We start from the raw sequence: 24,895 nt of genomic DNA, 5'->3' as shown, positions 1-24,895 counted from the left end.
GAATACCTGGGCTCTTATGTGCGTTATGCTGAAAAGTAGTGTACAAATGCCCATGGTAGGTACAATATTAAAAAGAGCACAAAGTCAAGAGTCATAGCTGTGAGTTGGGTATTGTTGAATATAATTGAAGTGCTGTTCATATGACAAGAGGTTTATTCTTTTTAAAATGTTGGATGCATAATTTCTTACTTGAACATTGCCGTTTTGGTGTCGTGTTAGTTTTAATACTGTACTTCATGATATGCAAGTACTGTACTTTTGCTTAATAATATCAATGGGAGACGAGAGTAGTCTCTTAAATCATTCTGTGATTTTCTCATAGCTTGAATAGATACAAAAGTTCAATGTTTCACTGACTGAACACTACTCTGCAAAGGTTTCAGTACACAGTTGTCATCATGAATATATGAAGATCGTTTACAATACAGAATATAGCTTTTAGCTCTAACCAAAGGTTTACTCAACAAATGCCAAATAAAAACAGAAAAAAACTTCTTAACAGTTACTTTTAAAATTCACTCCCATGTGTTCTGTGACAGCAGGGTGAGTTTGCAGTTAATGGCTTGGTGTTTGTCTTGTACAAGATCCAGTTCCCAGCATGCAACATGTATAAGTCTCCCTGTGAACTGAATTTTACTTCTATGCAAAACATTTCAAGGCTGTCTTGTAGCTAAAGTTATTATAACTTATGTTATACTGAACATTAGGAATTTTTGTATTTTATATTATTTGTAAATATTTCCAAGCGATATTTATCCTGTATATTTTAGAGAATGACTTCATTCAATTAAAGAAGCGGAGTAGGTGATAAATTGTGGTTTCATTAAAACCTACCTCTGAAAATCTCCAGCTCCCAAGAGGCAATTTGGTAATAAGAGTAAGCCGCTAGAGGTTACCCCTCTCTCTGTGCATATTGTTTTTCTTTCAGATATAAAGGTTTGTAACCAAGCAGCAAAGCTATAGCCCTTTCTGCATGGAACAATTAATTATTTAAAACATTTTTGATGGGCTAAAAAAAAGTACCCACCACTGCTTTGCAAAAATAAAGCTGACAACTATTTTGGAAGGGCAAGTGAACTCGTGTCCTGCATGATGGTAAGATTCACCTGATATACTAACATAAAAGTTGACCAAAGAAGCCTGACTCAGATCTGTGGTCTTACAGACATATGATCCACTGAGGCTTTGTTCACTTTCATTATGAATGTAAAAAAAAAAAAAAAAAAAAAAAAGCACTTTAAGCAGAGATTTTGCATTCCACCAATACCAAAGACTGTCAGGTCACTCTATACATACATAAGAGATATAGGGAAAGCCAGACAATGGTGAGACCACAATGCCTCCAAGGCATTCTAATGGCCTTTAAACCCTTCAAGGAAAACCTAGGAATTTCTGGGTCATGTCTAAAGGGTATAAGATGAAGAATTGATCTTTAAAAGACATCATCATCAACACTTGATTAACAATGCTAACAAAAACCTGGAAAAAATAAATAATGAACAATATATTGCCAATGTGAGGTGCACATTAACAAAAACTTAACATCAGCAAAGTACCTGACCTGCTTGACAAAACTTATCAGCTTTTGCCCAAACAGGTAGACTGCTGCAAAAATACAATGTATTCAAGTACGAGACTTCCAATGGAATGGCCTGTTGTTCAAGCAACAAGCAAAATAATATGGCAGATCAGATGTAACTTCAACTGAAAACCATTCTACTGACAGCAACAATCAATTCTGCTACAGGAAGATCTGAGGTAGATAAACACTCCCACGATGTCCTTCATATTATGTATACTAATTCTGTGATGGTCAAGTGGAAAAAAGTGCTATTACAAAAAAAAAAATACTTTATTCACACAAACCCACTTCTACAATAGCAAACATTTGTGGGTGGCAAATCATCCAGACTACAATCCTTCATGGAAAGAGAAACAAGGCAAAAATCACCTGTGTGCAAATGTGGATAGATCCGTTATGTCCATAGCAATGACAATACTAAAAAACTATAATCAGAATCATGATTTGGAAGGAACTCTCATTAATAAGCTATGAGTTTTCAAGAAAAATAAAACTTGACGACTGACATTACTACAATTATACTGACTAAAGGAGGAATCAAGATGTACAAATGGCAAAGAATAGTTTCTTCAAGCAGCAAACATGCTGGGAAATGGACAAAGAGATACACACATAGAGAAGAATAGAAGGGTAAAAGGCAGACGACAATAGTAAAAGGAGAGGACTTGGACTTGGGAAAAGAGAACAAAATCTTAAAATAGTGGAGGGAAGATAAAAACTGTGAGATAGTGAAGTGGGTGAAGAAAGATAGATAAGAGAAAGGGTCAAAGGTCAAACAGAGGGAAGATGGCACACAGTAGGCAAGTTTTTTTTCAAGTTACAGAAAGAAGAGAATTATCATTAATTACAGAATGCTGACTTCCAGAGGAAAATATTGGCTATATGCAGCTCAAGAAATAGGCAAGGATGAGATCATATAAAAACCAGATACAGGAAGACTTAGCTCAACACAACAAAGAGTATGACATCAATAATATAAAATAGAAGGTGATGGTATTGGTTTAAAAATGATCAAGGAATGAGATTCCTTTGAAATGCAATAAGACAGCAATTCTCAGAATGAATGACATTTAGGAGGGGTAACAAATACCTCCTCATCTTCCAACAAAGAGAATGAAAATTATCAACTCATACAACCTGAAGTACCAGTCTCAGGAATATCTTTTTGTACCAAAGAAATCTGCAAGACTTATGACAATGAAATGCTAGAAATGATTACAAATTGCATTACAAACACAGGACAGACAAAATGCTAATAAATATGTAACAGGAAAGGAAGACAAAACTTAGAAAGAATATCAGAACCAACATAACTGATGACCAACAGAAGTTATTAAAAATATTACCAAAGTAAAACATAATTCAGTAACATAGGTAGCTCGGGTAAAAAAGGAGCTAATCTCTTAACCTGTGGGCATGGGCAACAGCTCACTGTTTTGAATTTGAAACATCCGATGGATTTACTACAAAAGTGAATGTGAATGATGTTTACTGCCTAGAAAAATGAGGGACATTAGTAGTATTTGTTTTTTTTTTTACTACATAATTACACCCTGCAGGTGAAAGTATCATCAATTTGCCTTCTCTATCAGAGTTGTTTGTCAACAGCCAGGGCAACCCAAGCAAGATTCTGAACTGCATTTCTTACATCTACCACTAAAAGACTGAAAAACTAATGTAGAGGATCTATACTGACAGGTTTTATCTCAACAATATGTATAGTAGTGTACAATATGCAGGAAAATAGAAGGGACTAGAAGAAATTTTCCTTTAAATGACAGTATGTACTTCAGAATAAAACTAAAGATAAAGGAGATACTGGGAATTGTGAAAAATGAGATGTAAAAGAATAATAGGAAACTAACACAGAAATTCTCATTATTTCAGAAATGATAGATACTGTGCTGTAACTGCTAAATTACATGCCACCTACATTATTCAACATATTAGTCTACTTTTACCCCTTGAAATATACAAACTTTTTTCTATAATAAGAAATGGGTTAATAAAAAAAAGAATATGACAGCATGATTTATTCTACTACATGAAATGAAAATGTATCGTCTAAATGTCTTTTAAAAATATGAGATGATGCTTTACTAAACTAATGAATAAATAAAAAAATACTGTCAGGTTGAAGATGTTTCTTGTAGCGATGCGGAAATCAAAGTTACGGATAGGGTAGTGGTGGAGGCTGCAAGCTGGGGTCCATTGGCAGGTGGGTTGAGATTCCCTGCTGGCAAAAGACTGGCAGATGGACAAGGAGCTGCCTTGATTGTTTCTTCATCTTCTCCAGACTTAGGACTTTTCTTGAAGAATCGACAAGTGAAGCAGTTGATACACAAACCTACGACACGACTCAGTAAACCTAGAGGAAAAACAAAATGTTTGAGACAAAATGAATTCTTTCAGTAAAAACCTATGCATATAGAATAGCCCATCTGTGCATTTTAAATGGATCCGAGGAGAAAATAATATGCTGTACTAATCCCTGTAGGTTGGTACAAGTGCACCTAGTTTCCATGGTCACTGTGAAAAAAAGTCTGAACAGTCCGTGACAAGAAAGCAGGATTTGAGAAGGCAAAAATGGTAAAAGTAATGGATCTGTATTAAGAAAAGTAAACTCTTCATAAGAAAAAAAAAAAAATTTTCCTCCCAATTTTTATTCCTGTTAGCCTGTCACAGGCATAAAAGAAAACGTAACTGACATTATATATTTTTGTTCTTACAAAAGTGAAGAAGTTAGATAATATTGGTTAATAATAAATGGCTGGGTGAAGTCACGTACAGCATAAGTCGTTACAATCATCGCAAAATATGCAAACACTGTAGGTTTACTGAATGTAGTTTGCCGAAGCCCTTAAACCTCCAGGTGAATTGCCCTCTGCCAACTACTTTTCATCCATTCCCTCTGGTCTCTCTCCACCTAAGTATCCAAATTCTTCTACATTATCTTTTTCTATCCAAATTCTTCAACATTACCTTTCTCTAAGTTACTTAATGACAAATCTTTTAGGGCAAGTCCTAGAAGAGCCATGGCATGTGCCTCAACTGTCTACTTAACTACTTTTGCAATAAATAAATTATATGGACCCATAAATCTAAAAATAATTTAAAGAGAACTGCTACCATTTACATGTGATAATAAGATATCTATACATGAATGAATATTTGATGTACTTGACAGTATCATTTCCTCTCATTCAAAAATCTTGAGTAAGTTATCACCACTCATTTCACTTTCAAGAAGCAATTATCTTTCCTCTGTGAGTACCTGGTCTTTCAAGTGTCATCTCAATGTTCCTTAGTAGCATGGATATATTATACACGGTACAACATAACCAACATTTTAGTCCAAGCTAATTTTATTATTATCATCAGCAGCTATTAGGACTCATGAAAGGATAACTATAAGACTATTTTACTGCAATATTTTTTTCTACCGTCGTATAGTTAGGCAAAGTGTATTTAAACAGAAATATAATACTGTACTTTCCATAGACAGTATTCTCTGTCGTCACACCACAAATAAACTTGATAGTTAGAACTTACAGAAGCAATACATACCTGAGCAAGTGAAAACACCTCCTATGATGCCACAAAGACGAGTTAAGAAGGCAATTATGGACTCGTGGTGCTCTACTACTTCAACTTTTAGAGCTGATGTGTCATATTTGAAGAATATTCCTGGAGTCCCATGAGAGTTCTGTTGAAAACCAATATTATCATCATTTTTGAGTTAACTCTTTACCTTGCCTTTATTATTTTCAGTTTTGCATGACATTAGTAAAAAGAAAAAATTAAAGTAGGTAATACTTTCTATCATGACCAGTATAAATCTGAAGTATTCCCAATTTCCATACAATTATGCATAACAGTAACATTTTCCTAGAAATTATGTACCTAAAACAAGGGGGTGATTGGACACAAAACAAATGCAATACATTACAACAACAAAATTGCACATACCTACGCTCTCCTATACTATTATGGTATCAAGAGGTTAAAAGGTGTAATAGGAACTATAATAATATACTAACCTTAATACAGTAATGCAAAAATTCATTATAAAACAGATTAAAATAGAGAAAGCCCACAAAACTACTTATTCCACATCTAGCAGCATAAAGGAAAACCTAACATAAAAACATTTATGATGATGCAATCCAGTTCTCATTCATTTGTAATATACCATTAACCCCTTCAGCACTGGGACGTACACATGTACGTCTTTTACAGTCCAGTAATAAAAGAACACGATGTACGCTTATACATCTTTCATCCCTCCTCGAAAAGCAAAGCTGTTTTCTTCAGCTTGGATGGTTTCCAGACACAGTATTGTGTATGAGAGAGGTGCTGAAGCTCCTCCCACAATTCAATCTAGCCAATGAGCGTCCGATGGACATCGTGACATCATTTGAAGAGGGGTACTGGCCAACACATGCCAGGCTATTATCTGAGAAGGATGATCGCAACTTTGTCCGTAAACCATGTAGATTTGAATTCTAAACCTTTTTCCCTTTTGATTGCAGCTATTCTATATGTTTTTTTTCAGTATCATGTCAGATGATAAGTGTTTCAGAGTCAGGGTCTGAGTACCTGCCAAATCTATCAGATGACAATTATAGTGATAATTTCTTAGAGGCTGACAGTGACAACGAGTGTTTGGAAGACACCTAACCTATTGTCGATGAAGGTTGGCGGTTCATAACTGATCCATCTTGTGATGTGCGCCCAGACCCAGCTCCTGCGATTCACGGAGGGTGACAATGGGATTCCTGCTTACACACCAGATTTCACCTGCTTACGTGATGCATTTTTTTTTCTTTTTTGTGGTGATGTAATTGACAAATTGTGTGAATGGATGAATGCTCGGGCAGAGGAGTACTTTCATTCGACAGGAAAGCGTAAGGTGAAAGGACCTCTATGGAGGCCTGTTACTCGTGATGAGATCTATGTTTTTTATAGCTTGCTGATGATAATGGGGTGAGTAAACTGCCCCGTATGTATATATGTATTGGTCACGAGATGCTGTTCCTTTTTTTATTATTATTATTACAGTATTATTATTGTCATTACCAGTGCCGTAAACATTTATTGATGTTTTTTATGCTGTTTCTGTATGAAACCTAGGAATAACTGTTTCAGTAAGAAAACTAGTACTGCTATTACCACTACTATTTTACTAATGCTTTACTACTTTTTTTGCTACTTTACTACTATTTCTACTACTTTACAACTGTTCCTACTTCTGCAATTACTTTTTCCACTAAATATTCCTATTTTTTCCAATATCCTTACGATATTTTTTTTTTCCTTTTTTGTAGTAAAAAATATTCATTGATATATAAACAATGTTTACACATAAGAATATAAAGGAAAAATATGAATAACAAAACTTAGTGGGAGCAAGTAATGATTGATACTTGCGGTCGACATTGGGCCTCATGCGGTATGTAAGCATTTGCAGCAGGCCGGTGGCGAAGGGGTTAATAATAAAACTTCTGCTTTTTCACACCCTTGCTGCTAATAACACCAAGATGATACTAAATGCAAACACCATTCTGGTTTCCTTACCTGAGCATGTGAGATTTCTCTAGACTGTTCAGCAACTGAGTATTGGAATGAGGTTCCATAATGACTGTAAGTATTGACCAGTGTTGGAACAACAGTAATGAAGTACTGGTAAGTCATATGGTCTGCAATAAAAAAAGAAGAAGAATGTATTATTAACATTATCATTTGAAAAGAAATAAGGAATGAGAGAGTGAGAGAAAGAAATTCACATCTCTCCCACTTCCAAACCTCCACAACTCATTTCACTTCTTACCAAGTCTCCGGTTTCTGCTCATATTAGCACAGCTGCATATACTTCAATGTATTTATCATGAAAAAGTCAATGCGAGACAAGTAATTTGACTGATTACATGAAGTACTAGCCAAGATTTTTTATTTATTTGGATTACTGCTGATTGATTATCCACATACATAAGATTGATCACATACAGACCAGTAACAGTTTGGATGAATGAATTCTGAATGCAAGGTGATGGTAATGTTTCAGTGATGGGCAAAATTATCTGTAAGAATCCCAGTCTTATTCTAAACTCCAAACTGGCCTTATGCTTTCTTCAATTCTTCACTTATTTTTCATGAAACACTCTCATAAGTAAACTACCAAAAAATTAAGTCCTATATGAGAATTATTACTGGCAGTAGTAATTGTAGTGACAGGGCACATAATAATACAGAAGAGTTATGAAAATAAACAAAGCAACTTAAAACTTACTCTTTGATGCAACCTGTTCATCGCCTTCTAGAGGATGTATGATTCCTGGAGCAGGATCCCCAAAGGAAAATTTATTAATGCGATGAGTAAAGTTGTAGTCTGAGTCTTCCATAAACACTGCCAAGTGGGCATGACCTCGTGGCAGTGGAATAGTTTTCCCTGAAATATAAATGACTTGTAATAGGAATCTTGAAGCTCAAAATAAGATACCCATCAGAGGTGAAGTGTAAAAAAAAAAAAAAGAAAAAAAAAAAGAAGTTAATGGCTCTTCGTACATAATTAGTTAAAACTGCACTGCAAGAAGTATGCAATCTATGATTGCCTTTTCTATTCTACTTTTATAAAGGGGTTTCTTTCCATGTAGCAAAAAGTGTCATTATTAACAAGTGGATGTCAGGCTTTATGACTGTACGATTTATTTTATCACCATGTTTTGCAAATAATATACTATATACAAAACTTACCAGCTGTGATATGAAAATTCCCAGCCACTTTATTGATGCCTAAAGACCCACTCAGCTGACATGCATCTTTTGGAGTGTCAGGAAAATAATGCCTGTAGGGGAAAGACAAGAGAGGTAGGAATAAAGTTTACCCCAACGCACTATTGCAAGCTAATCACTAGCATTGAAATTTTTACTAAAAAAATTTGTAGTGGAGTACTATTCAAGTTGCTTTACCTTTGTGGCATATCGCCAAAAATGTTGGTGTAACCACTTCTCCAAAGAAGTTCATGTATGGAATGGAATTGGTCCCTAAGGTAGCTGTTAACCTGCATACAAAGAAAAGGGACAAATTAATGTTTGTTAAATACTAATTACACTAGTTACTCTAGTGTCAATTTATCAGACCAATATATTTCCTGCTTTTGAATGTACAAACATCTGTATAATTATATTTAGTAGATTTTTGTTTTTGGATAAGTAATTTTCTTGTTAACAGCTAACTTAACTCATCATTTTACCTTATTTTCCAGTTTCAACAAACAATGATAAACCACAATTACCAAAAAGTTAAAAGTAACTTCACACCAAGTAATAAAAAGAGAATTATTGTATGCCACAGTTGTGGGCAACAAGAAACATATATATATCTTGGAAAAACATATGCTGGACTTGCCCATCTGGCCCACTGGGTCTGCACAAAATCCAGCTAACATAAAAATGATAACTGGCAGTCTTAGGCTATTCTGGTTTCCTTTCTTTGACTCATTTATTCTAAGACGAAAATACAAAAACAAACACATCACAAAGACATCCCATGCAATCTTCCCCAATGGTTAGCCAACATCTTCTTGCAAAAGCCTATAGTCTCTAACAGACAATCCTGCCATCTTAATTATTTGTACTTTTCAGTCTGTATTTATCACAAACTCAAAGGAATCCGTCATTTTTATCAAACCTTCTCTTTCAACTATACAACTGCACACTGCATTTCCTTAGTTCTGAGTCTTTATATTTAGAGCAATACCTTTTCTCTATTCTTGCCACCTACCCTTGGAAAAGCATTTTACTAAAACTTTTACTTGACAAAAATAATCACTTCCTTACCCGCTGTACACCTTCAAAGTGAATTTGCTGGTCTGGATCGAGAGTCCACCATGTATCCTCTAATTTTAGCTCTCCAAAAGTCATAACTTGTTCACCAGTCATATCTAAAACATCAGCACCAACAACTGTTGAAATAAAAAAAAAAAATTAGCATGAAATTTTTCATATATATTTCAAATAAAAGCCTAATAGTAATATGAATTGTACATAATTTTAACAGACTTCCTAAAAAGTGACAGCCTTGCATCTGAAAAGGAAAGATCTCTGGGAGTAGTGAGACTTCAATTTGACTTTGATGATCCAAAGGACTGGTTTTCATTTTCAATATTTTCAGCTTTGGCTTGTCGTTATCTGCGAAAGCAACATGGAAGGAACATAATTACTTATTACCTGCATATGAAATAATTTTAACCTGAAAAGGAAAGCAAGACATTATACTGACATTACAATACAAATTTAATACAATAATTTCCTTCTTGTGGAAGGAACAGTTCCACTAATAGTGACTTGTTTGGCACATTGTAAATAATAATAAAAGTTCTTTGCAATGTCTCTTCAGCACAAACAGTACTGCTTTTTGCCTCCTTCTGTCAAACGTTATCTTTACCAACCTCAAATTTCCCCTCACATATGAGAACAAACCCTTTGAGTAAGCCCTATGAGTGTCAAGAAATTTCATTCAATGGTCTGATAATTCTAACTTATAACAACAACAACAACAACAACAACAATAATAATAATAATGTCAGTTTGTAAGAGACGATCACAGACCATACTCTTCAATATCATGAACAATCTTTCTATTCTTGAACAACAATCATGAGTAAACGAAATCAAAACTATAATTAAAAATTGAAGAGAAATCTGACTTACATTTACATGGCATGGCAACAGTAATATCAACATTGATCTTTAGCTTTTCAGAAAATGATGTGTCAGGCTTGAAGGAATAGGTAAACTTAGTTTCCATGTAGTAAAGACCTTCCATAACTATCAACCATAATATCACGAGATGGCTCATCACAGAAACTGAAACATAACAGGATAATAAATTATATAAATACATAGTATACATTATGTATGTATTAAATTAAATAGTAGTCTTCATAAGCACAAGGTAATTAATGTCAGCACACCAAAATATATGTTATCTACTACAATTTTGATACTGTACATTTGCAACATCTTTTCCATCTTACACATGAAACTTGCTGAATTTCTGTTTCTGCAGAACACATAATTTGATATGAAAGCCTTAAGAATACTGTACAGTACATAAAAACTTTCAAAACACTTCCTAAAATGTTATGCGCCAAAGATCTACCACACCATCCTTTGTTTCTCAAATCAAAACCTTACTTTACACACCAGTAGGGGCTATCTCCTTTGGTGTCCTTAAAATACACCTGTAGCAAGTTTATTTTTTTACGTTTATTTTTCACTACGGTCTCTTTATGCTCTTCCTACAACCTTGTCCTACTCGTCACTGTGATCCTCACTTAATATAAAAACTCTTTCAGCTCTGTAAGTCTTAGAATTTAACTCAAGCTCTGATTAAACTACTTTCAACAAATTCAGAATATCAGGCAGGCACATTTTTGGATACAATACTCTGCAACAAAACTTACATGTGCCACCAGTAGTTGTAGTTTCCACACATTCTTCAGAAGTCTTTGGGAAAGCATCTAGTTGCTTCACAACCTGTAAAGTTTTCTTCCTATGCCTCAACATGATAAGTTTGGTTCTTGAGCCTGCAAGAAAAAATAAATAACAAAAATTAGTCAAATTAAATGTATAATTAGATCTTAAATATTGAAAAAAGCCTTGCAAAATCTTGAAACAATGATACGACATTATAACAGGCAACTGTTTTCTCATTATAATACACTAAAAATTTTCTCAAAAGTACAGTACTGAATTTGTATGAAAAATTGTTGGAGACCTCAAAAATTTTGCCAAGACTAGGCAGTCTACCTCCAAATATACTGCTTTGTGATTTTCCTAAATATACAAACAATTTTTTTCGGTAATGGGCTGCTATGAAAGCTGAGCTTCGCTGGTACATACAGAAAGGGAATTGATCTGTTTTACTGTAAGGCAGTAGGAATTTTCATGCAGATATTATCTCCCCATAAAGGGAACAAAGAACAGTGTCTATTTTGCCATCAATTAATCACCTTGCTACCAAACTTCAAAATAACCACCATGAACTTACGCTGGGAATACATACTCCTAAGCTATAGGGTAAACAATCACGGACGATCCACCATCATCACGCTGGCCGGGTCTTATTCACTTGATATTTAATTGGTGAAACAAGAATACAATTACGACTCTAAGCATACCATTCAAAAGATTGAAGTTTCGTCAACATAATGTGATATATGAAAGCCCCATACGAACTAAAATAAGCATGTGACGCTCTTCGTAAAATATGTTTTCAAGGCAGTTTTGAAATCCAATATGGCGGCTATCGTGTGGCTGGCTGGTCTAATCACAGACTGTCCACCATCTTTCCCAGCCTTCCCAGCACTCAATTGAACAATGTTAGCGTATATATGTAACGTTTATTGATCTTACTCAAGATTGAAGTTGTAATCAGCACAATAAAACAACATTTTGTTGCCTATATTAGTGAAAGTATGAAACTTGTTATTCCCAGGGTCATGGTTTGAACTGAATTCACTTTTACCTTGCAATCGGTGATTTTATCCTTACTGCCATCACAACTGAAACTCTACAGTGCTTTATTTGATTGTGGTAATTATACACATTTTGGTCTTAATTCACTCCACAATGCACTTGAACCACGTTGCTGTTCCTGGTTCCTAAGCGCTCACTCCACAAACATAGTTACGAGCAGCAGATGACGATACTGTTTATGATGTGCAAAGCTTTATTCCCTTAATTGTTTACTTTACTCATTATTTAGTTTAACATTACTTTCTTATTTCAAAATGTTTATTTAATTCATGTCTATTATCCCTTTTTTGCAACCAAATTACCCCAAAAAATTACAGATATTTCTAAAGTAGAAATTGATTTAAGTCTATATTAGTATTTTTATTTTTTTTAATAACTGTATGCCAGAAATAAATGTAACCTTTAATGTTTGCATGCTAAGAATGGCAAAATCATCGTTGCCACATTAGTGGAGCTTCACACATACGCCGATGGATTATCATTAACTGTTTCCATGAATTCTAGTTGTCATAGTAATGCTATAATGATAAAATTGCTTTAATATTTATGTATATATACTTTCAATGCATAGGCTAATTTCACCAATTTTCACACTTTGTGTAAATCTTATACCCAGTTTGGAGGGTGAACAAATACCAATTGGCAACAGAGAGAGAGAGAGAAAGGAAGGTGAAGGAAGGAAGGACAGGGGTGGCGGTGGAAGTGGGGGGAGAGGGTAGCTGGAGCTTTTTACGCTTGTTCGTATCCATTTCTGGATAATGGAGTTTTTGTCTCTTAGTACAAGGACAAGTGTTGTTATTCTATACAATTAGTGATTCACGATACCCTTATAAATTACGGCACTGGGTGTAATACACTAAAGGCAGTCCCCGGGTTACGACGGGGGTTCCGTTCTTGAGACGCGTCGTAACCCGAAAATCGTCGTAAGCCGGAACGACGTTTGGAAATATGTCTCAAACTAATAAAAACTTATAAAAACCTTACTTGCAATCCTTTGGTTACACTACATGTTGTTTCCTGTAGTTTTATGTACAACCTGGAGTTATTTTCATAAAAAAATGCTGGTTCTTGAAGGTAAAAACTATTGTAATCCTCTGGTGACACTACATTCTTGAAGTTTTATGTACAACCTGGAGTGATTTTGCCAAATCTTGAGGGCTACAAGAACAGTTGATTACTATTTACGTATCATATAGACTAATTAAAGTAAACGTTATCATATAGACTAATTAAAATAAACGTATCTTTAAATAGGCTTATATATTAGTATCAACAAAACATTTCCTGTCATGAGTCAGAGGCTGTTTAATGAAACGAACACTTCTCTGTCCTATCTGTTCAGAAAATAAACGTTACGTCAATCCCCGAGACCATTGTTGCCAAGACCTCTCTCTCTCTCTCTCTCTCTCTCTCTCTCTCTCTCTCTGATCAAATTACACTGGAACCTTGACATACGATTGCCCTAATATACGAATGTTTTGAGATACAACAGAAAATTTGCGAAAATATATGATTTGATATACAACGAAATATTTGAGATACGATTTTACGATGTGATAGTTGTATAGGCGACCAATAAATGGCGTTCAGTCTGTTTGTTGGTGCTGCATCAGTAACACGTCGTTGTTCAGTTCGTTGTATTTGTGCCAATTTTTCGTGTTATTTTGTCTATTTTATTATTAACCATGGGTCCCAAAGCTAAAGACAAAGCAGGTGATAAGAAAAAACCCAAGAAAATTATTTCGATGGAAGCAAAATGATATTGTTAAGATACAATAAAGTTTTATACATACTTACCTGGCAGATATATACTTAGCTATAGACTCCGTCGTCCCGACAGAATTCAAAACTCGCGGCACACGCTACCGGTAGGTCAGGTGATCTACCATTCCCGCCGCTGGGTGGCGGAATCCCAACCATTCCCGTTTTCTGAGCCAGATTTTCTCTTACACCTGTCTCCTGAGGGGAGGCTGGGTGGGCCCTTAATCGTATATATCTGCCAGGTAAGTATGTATAAAACTTTATTGTATCTTAACAATATCATTTTTATACATGCGACTTACCAGGCAGATATATACTTAGCTGATTGACACCCTTGGTGGAGGGCGAGAGACAGCTATATATATAAACAAAATTCTAATAACGGGAAACAACAATTGTTGTAGGATATCAATCCTTGGTTCTTACCTGTTTGGGCTGAAGACTTCATGATTACTGTCATTTAGTCTGCCCTGCCTCAAGAGCTTCAGTGAGGTAAACCACCTATGACCGAACAGCCCTTCTGGATCATGTCAATGGGGGCTAGCCCGCTTACGCGACAGAACCTGCATGGATCGTACCAATGGGGCTTACCCGCTTACATGGCAGAGCCTGACCTGTATCTTATCAATGGGGGCTAGCCCTCTTACATGACAGAGCTTTAGGCTTACATAATGCACAACGAGGAGACCAAAAGTTAATCCCGACCACCTGACCTTCCTAACCATGTTAAATCTAAGAACTGAAAAGGGTTCTTCCTATACCCTCTTTCAGTCAACCATAAAAACCAAACACCTTAATGTTAAAATTACATAACCTAACTAATTAGGATTAACCTCAGCTCCTCCTCCCAGCACTAAATCCGCGGACACATATGCTCCCAGTGAAAAGCACTTCTCATAAGTAACTCTCACATCCTTTAGATAGTGAGAGGCGAACACTGAGTTACACTTCCAATACGTGGATTCAATTAGATTTTGAAGGGACCACGTTTTATGAAAAGCCATTGAGGTGCTATGGCCCTCACTTCGTGTGCTTTTACTCTGAGGAGTTTAAATTGTTCTTCACCACATTAAGATGCGCTTCCTTAATAACGTCTTTAATGAAAAACGTAAGGGCGTTTTTTGAATTGGCCTTGTAGGATCCTTGACCAAACACCAAAGACTTTCCTGCGTACCTCCCAAAGAGACTTTCTTTGTAAATAAAATTTAGCGCTCTTACTGGACAAAGGGTCTTCTCCTTTTCTTCCCCCGTAAGAAGAGAGTGCCTTCACTTCGAAGCTTCTAGGCCACGGTTTTGATGGGTTTTCGTTCTTGGCTAAGAAGAGAGGCTTAAAAGAGCAAATTGCAGCCTCCTTCTTAAACCCCACTCTGCCCTCTAACAACTGAAGTTCACTCACCCTTTTTGCCGTGGCTAAGGCGAACAGGAATAGAGATTTCCTCGTCAAATCCCTAAAAGAAGAATTATTTTGAAGGTACGAACCTTTCAGACATCAAATAATGCAGCACTATATCCAAGTTCCAACTGGGTTTTTATTTTTATTATTCTGACTTTTTGAGGTCTCGAAAGACCTAATAAGGTCATGTAGATCCTTATTGTCCGACACCTCCAGACCCCTATGCCTAAACACCGAGGCCAGCATACTTCTATACCCCTTGATCGTAGATACCGCTAGGCCACACTTTCTTCTAAGGTAAAGAAGAAAATTTGCAATGTCGGTTATAGAGGTACTGGAAGAGGATAGCTCATGCGTCCTGCACCATCTTCTAAACACTTCCCACTTCGACTGGTACACCCGTAATGTGGATGGTCTCCTGGCTCTTGCGATTGCTTTTGAAGCTTCGCGAGAAAACCCCCTCGCTCTAACGAGTCCTTCGATAGTCTGAAGGCAGTCAGACTTAGAGCGGGGAGGTTTTTGTGATACCTGTCGAAGTGGGGTTGTTTGAGAAGATCGCTCCTTAGTGGGATCGATCTGGGAAGATCCACTATCCACTCCAGCAACTCTGTCACCCAATCTAGGGCTGGCCAAAAGGAGCGATCAAAGTTAATTTCGTTCCCTCTGAGGAGGCAAACTTTCTTATTACTTCCCCTACCAGTTTGAAGGGGGGAAAAGCGTACCCGTCTATTCCTTCCAATCATGAGGAGACCGTCTATCGCTATTGCTCTTGGATCCGCGATGGGGGAGCAATAATTCTCCAACCTCTTGTTCCAGTTGGTTGCGAACAAGTCTACGTTCGGCCTTCCCCATAACCCCCATAACTGATCGCACACTTGAGGGTGGAGAGTCCATTCGGTGGGGAGCACTTGGTCTCTTCTGCTTAGCAGATCCGCTCGAACATTTCTCTCTCCCTGAATAAATCTCGTTAGAAGAGAGATCTGCTTCTCTTGCGCCCAAAGCAACAACTCCCTCGCTGTCTCGTAAAGGGAGAATGAATGAGTTCCCCCTGCTTCCTGATATATGCTAGGGCTGTCGTGTTGTCTGAATTGACCTGAATGATCGATCCTAATATCTGTTCTTGAAAGTGCAAGAGAGCTAGGTGAATGGCTTTCAGTTCCTTTTTGTTTATGTGCCAGGACACCTGAGCTCCTTCCCAGGTTCCCGACACTTCTTGCGAATCCAACGTTGCTCCCCACCCTACGTCCGATGCATCTGCAAACAACGCTCGGAGAGGGCTCTTTATGTGCAAGGATATTCCTTGACCGAGTTTTTCGGGTCTAACCACCACCGAAGATCTTGTTTGACCTTGTCCGTTATCCTGAATGACTCTTCGAGGTCTGGAACTTTGATCCCAGTTCTCCTTCAGATAATACTGAAGGGGTCTTAGGTGCAGTCTCCCTAGGGAAACGAACTGCTCCAACGAGGAAATGGTTCCCAGCAAACTCATCCACTCCCTCGCGGAACAATGCTCTTTCCCTAGAAATCCTGACACCTTTGTAAGGCAGCGCTCTATTCTCTCTGTTGACGGAGACGCTAGAAAACCCCGAGAATCCATCCGAATCCCCAGATAAACTATGTTCTGCTGGGGATCCAGCTGGGACTTCTCGAGGTTGACTAGGAGTCCCAATGACTGCGTCATCTTTAATGTTACCGAAAGGTCCTCCAGACACTGTTGCTTCGACTTTGCTCGTATTAGCCAGTCGTCCAAATACATCGAGATTCTGATCCCCTCTAAATGTAGCCAATGCGCCACATTCCTTAGGATACCCGTGAAGACTTGCGGGGCCGTCGAAAGTCCGAAGCAAAGCGCTCGAAATTGAAACACTCTTCCCTGTGACATGAATCTTAGGTATTTCCTTGATGCCGGATGAATTGGCACATGGAAATATGCATCTTGAAGGTCCAGGGATACCATCCAGTCCCCTGGACGAAGAGCAGAAAGTACAGAGGAAGAGGTCTCCATCGAGAACTTCTTGATCACAAAGACGTTCAGCGCACTTACGTCCAAAACCGGCCTCCACCCGCCCGAGGCTTTTGGTACCAGGAATAGACGGTTGTAGAAACCTGGTGAATGGAGATCTTGAACCGGTTCTATTGCCCTTTTCTGCAACATAAGTTCTACTGCTTGCAGGAGAGCTTGACTCTTGACAGGAGGTCGTTGTATCTCGCTGTTAACTCCCTTGGAGTTCTTGTTAAGGGAGGATATTCCCTGAAGGGGATGAGGTATCCTCTCTCGAGGATCGAGAGGGTCCAGCTGTCCGCCCCTCTCTTCGCCCAGACTCTGGCAAAGTTCGACAGTCTGGCGCCTACCGCTATCTGGAGGACTTCTTCATTTGCCTTCCTGCAGGTCTCCTGGAAGGTCTTCCTCTGGTATCCGGTCTTCTACCTCTAAAAGGGGTTCTTGAGGAGGAAGAGGCTCCTCGAAAGGGCTGCTGAAGAGGTGCTTTATCCTTCTTTGAAAAGGAACCGCAGGCTTGAACCTCTTTGCTGACTGTGTCAGTAAATCCTGTGTGGCTTTTCCAGCTAATGATTTTGCTACATCCCTCACCGTGTCCTGTGGAAAAAGGTGGTTCGAAAGTGGCGGAATATAGCAAGGCCGACCTCTGTAGGAGATACTGACTTGGACAGGAAAGACCCATACACTGCTCTCTTTTTCAAAACTCCCGATCCAAAAAGAGCAGCCACTTCCACCGAACCGTCCATCACCGCTCTGTCCAGACACGATAACACACTCGATAATTCTTCCATCGTGACAAATTCGGGATCTTGGGCTCTCTTCGCAAGGGCTCCCAAAGCCCATGTCCATAAAATTGAATACTTCGAGCGTCCTAAAGAGTCCCTTTAGTAGATGGTCCAGTTCACACATCCCCCAAGTAGCTTTTGCTGATAGTAGAGCGCGCCTCCTTGAAGAATCTACTAAGGAAGCGTAATCTTGCGTCTGCCGATGAAGGCAGTCCTAAGCCCAATAGGTTCCTGGGTATCGTACCATCTTCCAGGTTTACCCGTCAACTTTGAAGGAGGGCATGAAAAACAGTCTTGCCCGCCTCTCTTTTATTCTTAAGCCATTCTCCAAATCCTTTGAACGCTTTTTTCATACTAAGGGCTGGACGCATTTTTACAATGAGGATGCTTTTGGAGACTTCGTGCTCGATAGCAAAGATCCTGGAGAGGGCGGATCCGCTGGTTGAAGCTTATCTCCGAACTCCTGCAACAACAACAAGGACAATCTCTTATAATCAGAGACTACTACATCCACAGGTAATTCTTCATCCGAGACTTCTTCTAAGTCTCCGGCTGTCGGGGATCCTTTCGGAGAAGAGCGGTTCTTAGTTGTCGAGGGACTTCTGTCAAACGAAGAAGAACGTCGTCCGTGTGACAAATCCTTGCTACTACAAGGCGCAATAGAGTTCTTAAACGCACGAGATCTTCTCTCAGGCACCTGTTTCCTACCAGGTGAAGGGCTCCTACTCTCCGAAGAACTCATAAAGTGCGAAGGGGTCTTACTCTGACCTAAGCTCGTACAAGGAGCCTGGCGCCTACTCGACTCCTGACGCCTGCTCGACTCCTGGCGTCTGTTAGACTCCTGGCGCCTACCCGACTCCTGACGACCTGCTCGACTGAACCTGAAGCCTGCTTGATTCCTGGCGCCTGCTTGACTCCTGGCGCTTGTCGTGACTCCTTGTAGGCTCTTGACGCCTCTCACAAGACTCCTGGCGTCTGTTAGGCCTCTATACGCTGTGATATTCTTGGCGCCTACTAGGCTCTGTCAACTCTATGTTTCTAACAAGCTCCTGCTTCTTAGGCTCTTGACGCCTATCCTGATCCTCAGAAGAGGAGTCCGACTCCTGACTTCTCCTAAGAGACGTAGCTGACCGCTTGCTCTGCGAGCGGCTACCGCTGGGAACTTTCTTCCTATAGATAGGAGAGGATCGTTTAAAGGGAGAACGAGAGAGTCTCTCCGGTGACGAGCGCCTGCTAGAGTGAGAAACTTCTCTCCTACCAGGAGAAGAAAATTTTGATCTCTTCACTGGAAGGGAGGAGTCTTTCCTTCGAGACGAATCCTTATGTAGAGCGCCTACCAAGGAGGATATTTGCTCCTGTAGATTAAGCAGGAAAAGCTTTGTCGGATCTTGAGGCGCTGGAGACGGTCTTCTCGCCCTCTTACTAGTCGAAGGAAAATCCTCTGGAAATCGCTCTGAGCTTGAATCAAAAGCGTCTCCTTTCGGCGCTACCCACGATCTCTTCAGAGGACGAGACTTCGAAGCAGAGCTCCATCCACGCCTGGACGAGGAGGAGTCCGACGCAGAAAAACACTCTTCCAGGATGCCTTTTCTACGGCTATCCAAGGTAGCCTGGGTTGTTACTTCAGGGTCTGCCGAAGGGACGCCTGATCGTTGGGGATGCTCCACATCCTCCCTGCGGCTTTTGACATTCCTCCTCCCCTGGTCCTGGGAGTTTGGAAGCGGTCTAGGCCTAGGAGCAATGCGGAGCCGATCAGACGCCCCCTCCACTGCACTGGGGTCACTGTATTCACTGACACTCTTACCTTGTGTTTCCATAGCTTTAAGCTGCTCCTGAAGCTCCCTGATCGAGGATCTCATTTTTTCCATTTCTGAAAATGAATCCTTAGATTCAACACAGGGAGAAGGGCTGAGTTATGGGAGAAACATCATCTAGTTTGTTAATTTCTGATTCAGGCTCAAAAGAACAAGATCTACTCGAGCTTCTAGCTGACGCTTTCCTAGCTCTATCCTTCTCTCTTTTCTTAATATAAGAAGCTAAATCCTTCCATCCTTGCTCCGAAAGCCCTTCACATTCAGCACAAGTTCTATCAAACGCACATTCAGACCCTCTACATTTACTACAAAGAGTATGAGGATCTACCTCTGCTTTAAACAACCTAGTTCTGCATTCTTCCCTTGCACAAACCCTAAACTTAGGTGTTACTTTAACTTCAGCCATCTTAATAGAAAAAACCAACCAAATCCAAGTCCTAATCCAGTCCAAAAGGATAGCGTATGCCAATCCCGAGAATAACAAGAGTACTTCACCAAATGAGTCCAACCAATTCTCGGCAAATGAGCAGAATTCCAATCAGGAGAGACCAAACAACAGTTGTTGCCGGCTTCAGCGACAGAGAAAATCTGGCTCAGAAAACGGGAATGGTTGGGATTCCGCCACCCAGCAGCGGGAATGGTAGATCACCTGACCTACCGGTAGCGTGTGCCGCGAGTTTTGAATTCTGTCGGGACGACGGAGTCTATAGCTAAGTATATATCTGCCTGGTAAGTCGCATGTATAAAAACATGAAATTATAGCAAAGCATGAACGTGGCGTTCGTATCGTCGATTTGGCAATATCCACGATCATCAAGCAGAACGAAGCTATAAAAACCTTCCAAAGGCATCACCATTATTTCTAAACTACGCACTGATTAAAGAATATAAATAAAAATTAGTTTAGCAATGTTATTTCATTTGTGTTTATTACGTATTTATTAGTGTACATACGTAAATAAAAAGAGAGAAAATCGTTCCCTGCCACCCTTCCCTACCTCCTCCCCCTGCTGGCCTCACGTCATCTTTCGTTGTGATAAGTAAAATTCCTTTCTTTTTTTTATTGTGTGTGTTATTACTCATTTATTTGTGTATAAATTGTGTATATTATATGTAATTTAGCTGTGTTTAGGTGTGGTTTCATAGCGCTAGAACGGATTAATACATATTATGGGAAAAAAAAAATAAAAATGCTTTGAGATACAACTGTTTTGATATACGACGATGGTAACGAACAATTAAAATTCGTATGTCAAGGTTCCAGTGTACTGGATAATGTCTCTCTTTGGATACTTCGATTTTGCCAAATCTTGAGGGCTACAAGAACAGTTGATTCTATGACGTATCATATAGACTAATTAAAGTAAACGTATCTTTAAATAGGCTTACAGTGGTCCCCCCGTATTCGCGGGGGATGCGTACCAGACCCCCCCGCGAATAGTTAGAATCCGCGAATGTTTGGAACCCCTATAAAAACGCTAAAAACAGCCTATTTTGTTAGTTAAAACTTAAGAAAAACCACTAAAAATTTTCATACTTGGTTTTTATAATAGTTTTATCACAAAAAAGTGCATTTTATGATGAAATTGATAACAAAAACCAGGAATTTGTGGATATTTCTCATAGAAAAATACTGCGAATGCGCAAATTTTCCGCGAATAATGCAGGGAAAGGTTCCCGAGAGAAATCCGCGAATGTGTGAGTCCGCGAATCCGGAGAACGCGAATACGGGGGGTCCACTGTATATTATTAGTATCAACAAAACATTTACTGGCATGAGTCAGAGGCCGTTTAACGAAACGAACACTTCTCTGTCCTTAACTCGGAGCGTCGAAAGACGCCTCTCTCTCTCTCTCTCTCTCATCAAATTACTGGATAATGTCTCTCTTTGGATACTTGGAATTTTCGTTGTAATCTAACCAGAAACTTCGTTTTGTTATTATTACTGGAAACAAGCAATGATTTTTTCATTATTTGCGCTTTTGGACTGTTATATGTAAACTTTGCGCACCCCAAGCTAGTATGTATTCATTCGCTCGGAAACTAGTTCCGCATATGAGGCGTCACTAAAAAACATAGAAAAATACGACATAAAAAGTGTCGAAAATCATCATAACCTCAAAATTTTTGTTGTAATCTAACCAGAAACTTATTTTTATTAATATACTGTGCTGAACTATAAAGGATTTTTATCATAGCATGCGTTTTTTAAAAGAGTCGTTAACTCGGAGCGTCGGAAGCGTCAGCGTCGTAACCTCGGAACAAGCGTCGTAACCCAGGACGGATTTTTCCATTGAATATTTAAGAAAAAGTGTCGTAACCTCGGAACGTCGTAAGCCGGAACCGTCGTAACCCGGGGACCGCCTGTATAGCAAAATCTCGTTCTGATACGAGTGTTCGTTACAGAAATATTGCCAAAAAATGTGCTTGCACTCTCTGAAACCCATAGTAGGTATGCTGCTTAGTTGTCTATCAAGTTTTTTGTAATCAAGTATTGTTTACAAAAGCTAGCTATTGTATAAATTTGTATTTTTCTCAATCAAAACATATGCTCCTCAATGCTAACTTTCCTCTTTCAACGACTTTCTGGTCATTGCAAATTTGGCCCCATTAATTTCTTATGGTGCGAAAACAGACAGAGGCCCAAGAAGCGAAAGCGATTGCGTCACACTACGGCGGTAATCCGGCAGTAAAACATCTTCATATATCCGAAAAGTAAATAATAAAGATACATATGCGCATTATGATTATAACAATTACATGAATAACTGGTAAACTGTTCTGCAAGAAAGTTGAGAATAGCAATTCATTGACAATAGGTACGAAAGTCAAGATGTTGTGACATCATAATACAGGACTTAAAAGAACATTCTAATTCCAAAAAATAATTACTTAAATTTGAGTCAGAATCGAGTTACTTTTTCAATAATGAATATTTTCAAATTAATCATCATAAATATGTAAAATATTGATGTTTTACTATTTATTTAAATAATTATATATTGCACGTGTTGTCGTCTTCTTCTACCAAAACAGTAGTTTCCTTAAAAATGTCGTGGCCAGGGACCGTGTTCCTATTGTTGTGATGAAAGTGGCCCAGCGTCTATGGGTACAAGTGTTGTGTAGATTTATCACAGGAAATGGGAAGTTTGTTGACACAAGTGACTCCGCAAACATTGAGATGGTGTCAATCTTCTAAGTTATTTAAGCGTAAGTAAAAATTTTGAAAGCGTTTTGGTGAAATTTGCACTGCGTTGGCCACCCTTTTCACTACCCTTTGTTTAAAGCTTTAAATTTGGCCTTAATTTCTAACTTTGGAGAAAATACTCACTTCGAAAGGAGAGTAGAGGTCTTTAGCTGCGTCTCTCACTAACAAGAAGTCGCAACTGATGAACATCTCCAGTGTCAGGACACGTTATAAGTACTTTTTCGGAGGGTGGCCATCCATGACCGTCAGTGTGTTGGGCCAGTCCATGCGGTTGTTTACCCTTCATGGCCTAAAAAGGCAATGATTTGTATTCTCAAGGAAGGAAAAGCGAGATATATCCTCGGCGCAATGCTAGGAGGGAGAGAAAGGTTAGCTTCATGCCAGGGTAGCCTTGATGTGCAAATTAAATTATGATTTATGGTGTCCTACATTAGGTTAGGTGAGCGATGCTGTAGCCTGGGTATGCACAAAATAGGCAGTTTTTCAACGATTATGATTTGATTTATGCCTTTTTTACCTTTTTATTGGTATGCACTAGAAAAGTACAAAAAAAGCGATTGGGGTCACTCGTAATAAGTCAAAACAGGCCTAGCGGGAGGGTATGCTATAAGAACGACTGGGTTGCCCCGACAATGGCCTAGGACTACACAAATAGGTTAAAATGGCTAAAACAAAATAAAAAGGTCAGTATTTGGCTAAAAAAATAAAGCATCATAGTAATACCTTACACTAGGCCTACATGGAGCTGGACCTAGACCCTGATTAACCTAAACATAGCTTCAAACCAATGCAGTAGGATTCTATGATAATGATCTTCCTACAATGTAAAATCATAATGTAACAAACAAAAGGCCTAAAAAGCCTCGTAGGTAGACTCTCCATTACGGAACAGAGGGTCCATATCAGCCTCCAGGCCTATTGCTACTGTGCTACGAGGTTGCCGAAAGCTCGGCAGCTCACAGCAGTGACCTGATTTACAGGCCTACGGCTGTATTATAAACGTCATTAATAACGTAAAATAACGGAGTAATACGATACATCACCTCTTACTGCCCCGCATAAATTAGTCGGTTAATGAGGATGCCACGAAATAACTAACAGAGAAACGACACTTGTTTTGATGTTTACGTCTCGTCCCCCTGACAGTGTAGCGAAGGGAGGCGCTAATTTCGCTACGTATTAATATTATTGGCAATTTACGAATTTGGTTATTTATTGCGAATTTTACATCTTTCCCATGGAATTCTTGTCGAATTTGAATACTTTACATCAATGATGTGGATCTGTATAATAATTCAAGCGGCTGGTGTAGGCCGTTCTCGTATATTTAGCAATGTTTGCTACATTGTAGCAAGTTCATCCAATGAGGATCACACACACGCTCAATGAATACATAGTTATTTATGGCGAATTTCACATTATTTCCTGAAACTAAGCTCAAATTTTAATACTTTGCCTTGATAATATTAATTTGTCTTTCACTTCAAGCGACACTTTTACACATTTTAAGCGACATTTTTACACATTTTTTCCTTCTTTGCAAAGTTGCTATATACGTTGTAGCAAGGTTAATCCAACTAGAGATTCTTCACAAGTGTCCAAACCCGACCTTTGATGGAGTCTTAAAACATATCAGTATTGCTATATAGTGTCTAAATTATGTATTTTCAATTCAACTGTTTAATAAAGAAAGACATAGTAGGGCATTTCCTTTTCTACTACTTTGTGGATATCATGAAATGAATAATTTTCAGTCGAGTTACCGTATAACGAGGTCGTGTAGTACACTTTAATTGCACGATCAAATATCA

General features: G+C 38.6%; 1 protein-coding gene across 1 annotated transcript; it reads right to left on the bottom strand.

Annotated features, from left to right (window-relative positions):
* Positions 1–1,833: 1,833 nt before the first annotated feature.
* LOC135207946 (endoplasmic reticulum-Golgi intermediate compartment protein 2-like) lies at positions 1,834–24,270 on the bottom strand. Its single transcript, XM_064239931.1, has 10 exons — positions 24,128–24,270; positions 11,050–11,172; positions 10,295–10,450; positions 9,422–9,546; positions 8,552–8,643; positions 8,336–8,427; positions 7,872–8,030; positions 7,160–7,281; positions 5,150–5,288; positions 1,834–3,950 (listed from the first exon to the last, which is right to left on the bottom strand). The coding sequence occupies exons 2-10, from the start codon at positions 11,150–11,152 to the stop codon at positions 3,712–3,714; spliced, it is 1,227 nt and encodes a 408-aa protein (XP_064096001.1). The 5' UTR covers positions 11,153–11,172; positions 24,128–24,270; the 3' UTR covers positions 1,834–3,711.
* Between the last annotated feature and the right edge of the window lie 625 nt (positions 24,271–24,895).

Source organism: Macrobrachium nipponense, chromosome 34, assembly GCF_015104395.2.
Source record: "Macrobrachium nipponense isolate FS-2020 chromosome 34, ASM1510439v2, whole genome shotgun sequence".
NCBI lineage: Eukaryota > Metazoa > Arthropoda > Malacostraca > Decapoda > Palaemonidae > Macrobrachium > Macrobrachium nipponense.
The sequence above is the reverse complement of the archived record's forward strand: the minus strand, read 5'-3'. Positions and strand labels throughout refer to the sequence as shown.

Bases quoted from the DNA above. Each gene is read 5' to 3' on its own strand.
- LOC135207946 (XM_064239931.1), bottom strand. From the start codon at position 11,152: ATGTTGAGGCATAGGAAGAAAACTTTACAGGTTGTGAAGCAACTAGAT. The intron at 8,428-8,551 runs GTAAAGCAACTT...TTTCCCCTACAG, and splicing joins TTTGGCGATATGCCACAAAG to GCATTATTTTCCTGACACTC. The intron at 7,282-7,871 runs GTAAGTTTTAAG...TTTTTATTGCAG, and splicing joins TGAACAGGTTGCATCAAAGA to ACCATATGACTTACCAGTAC.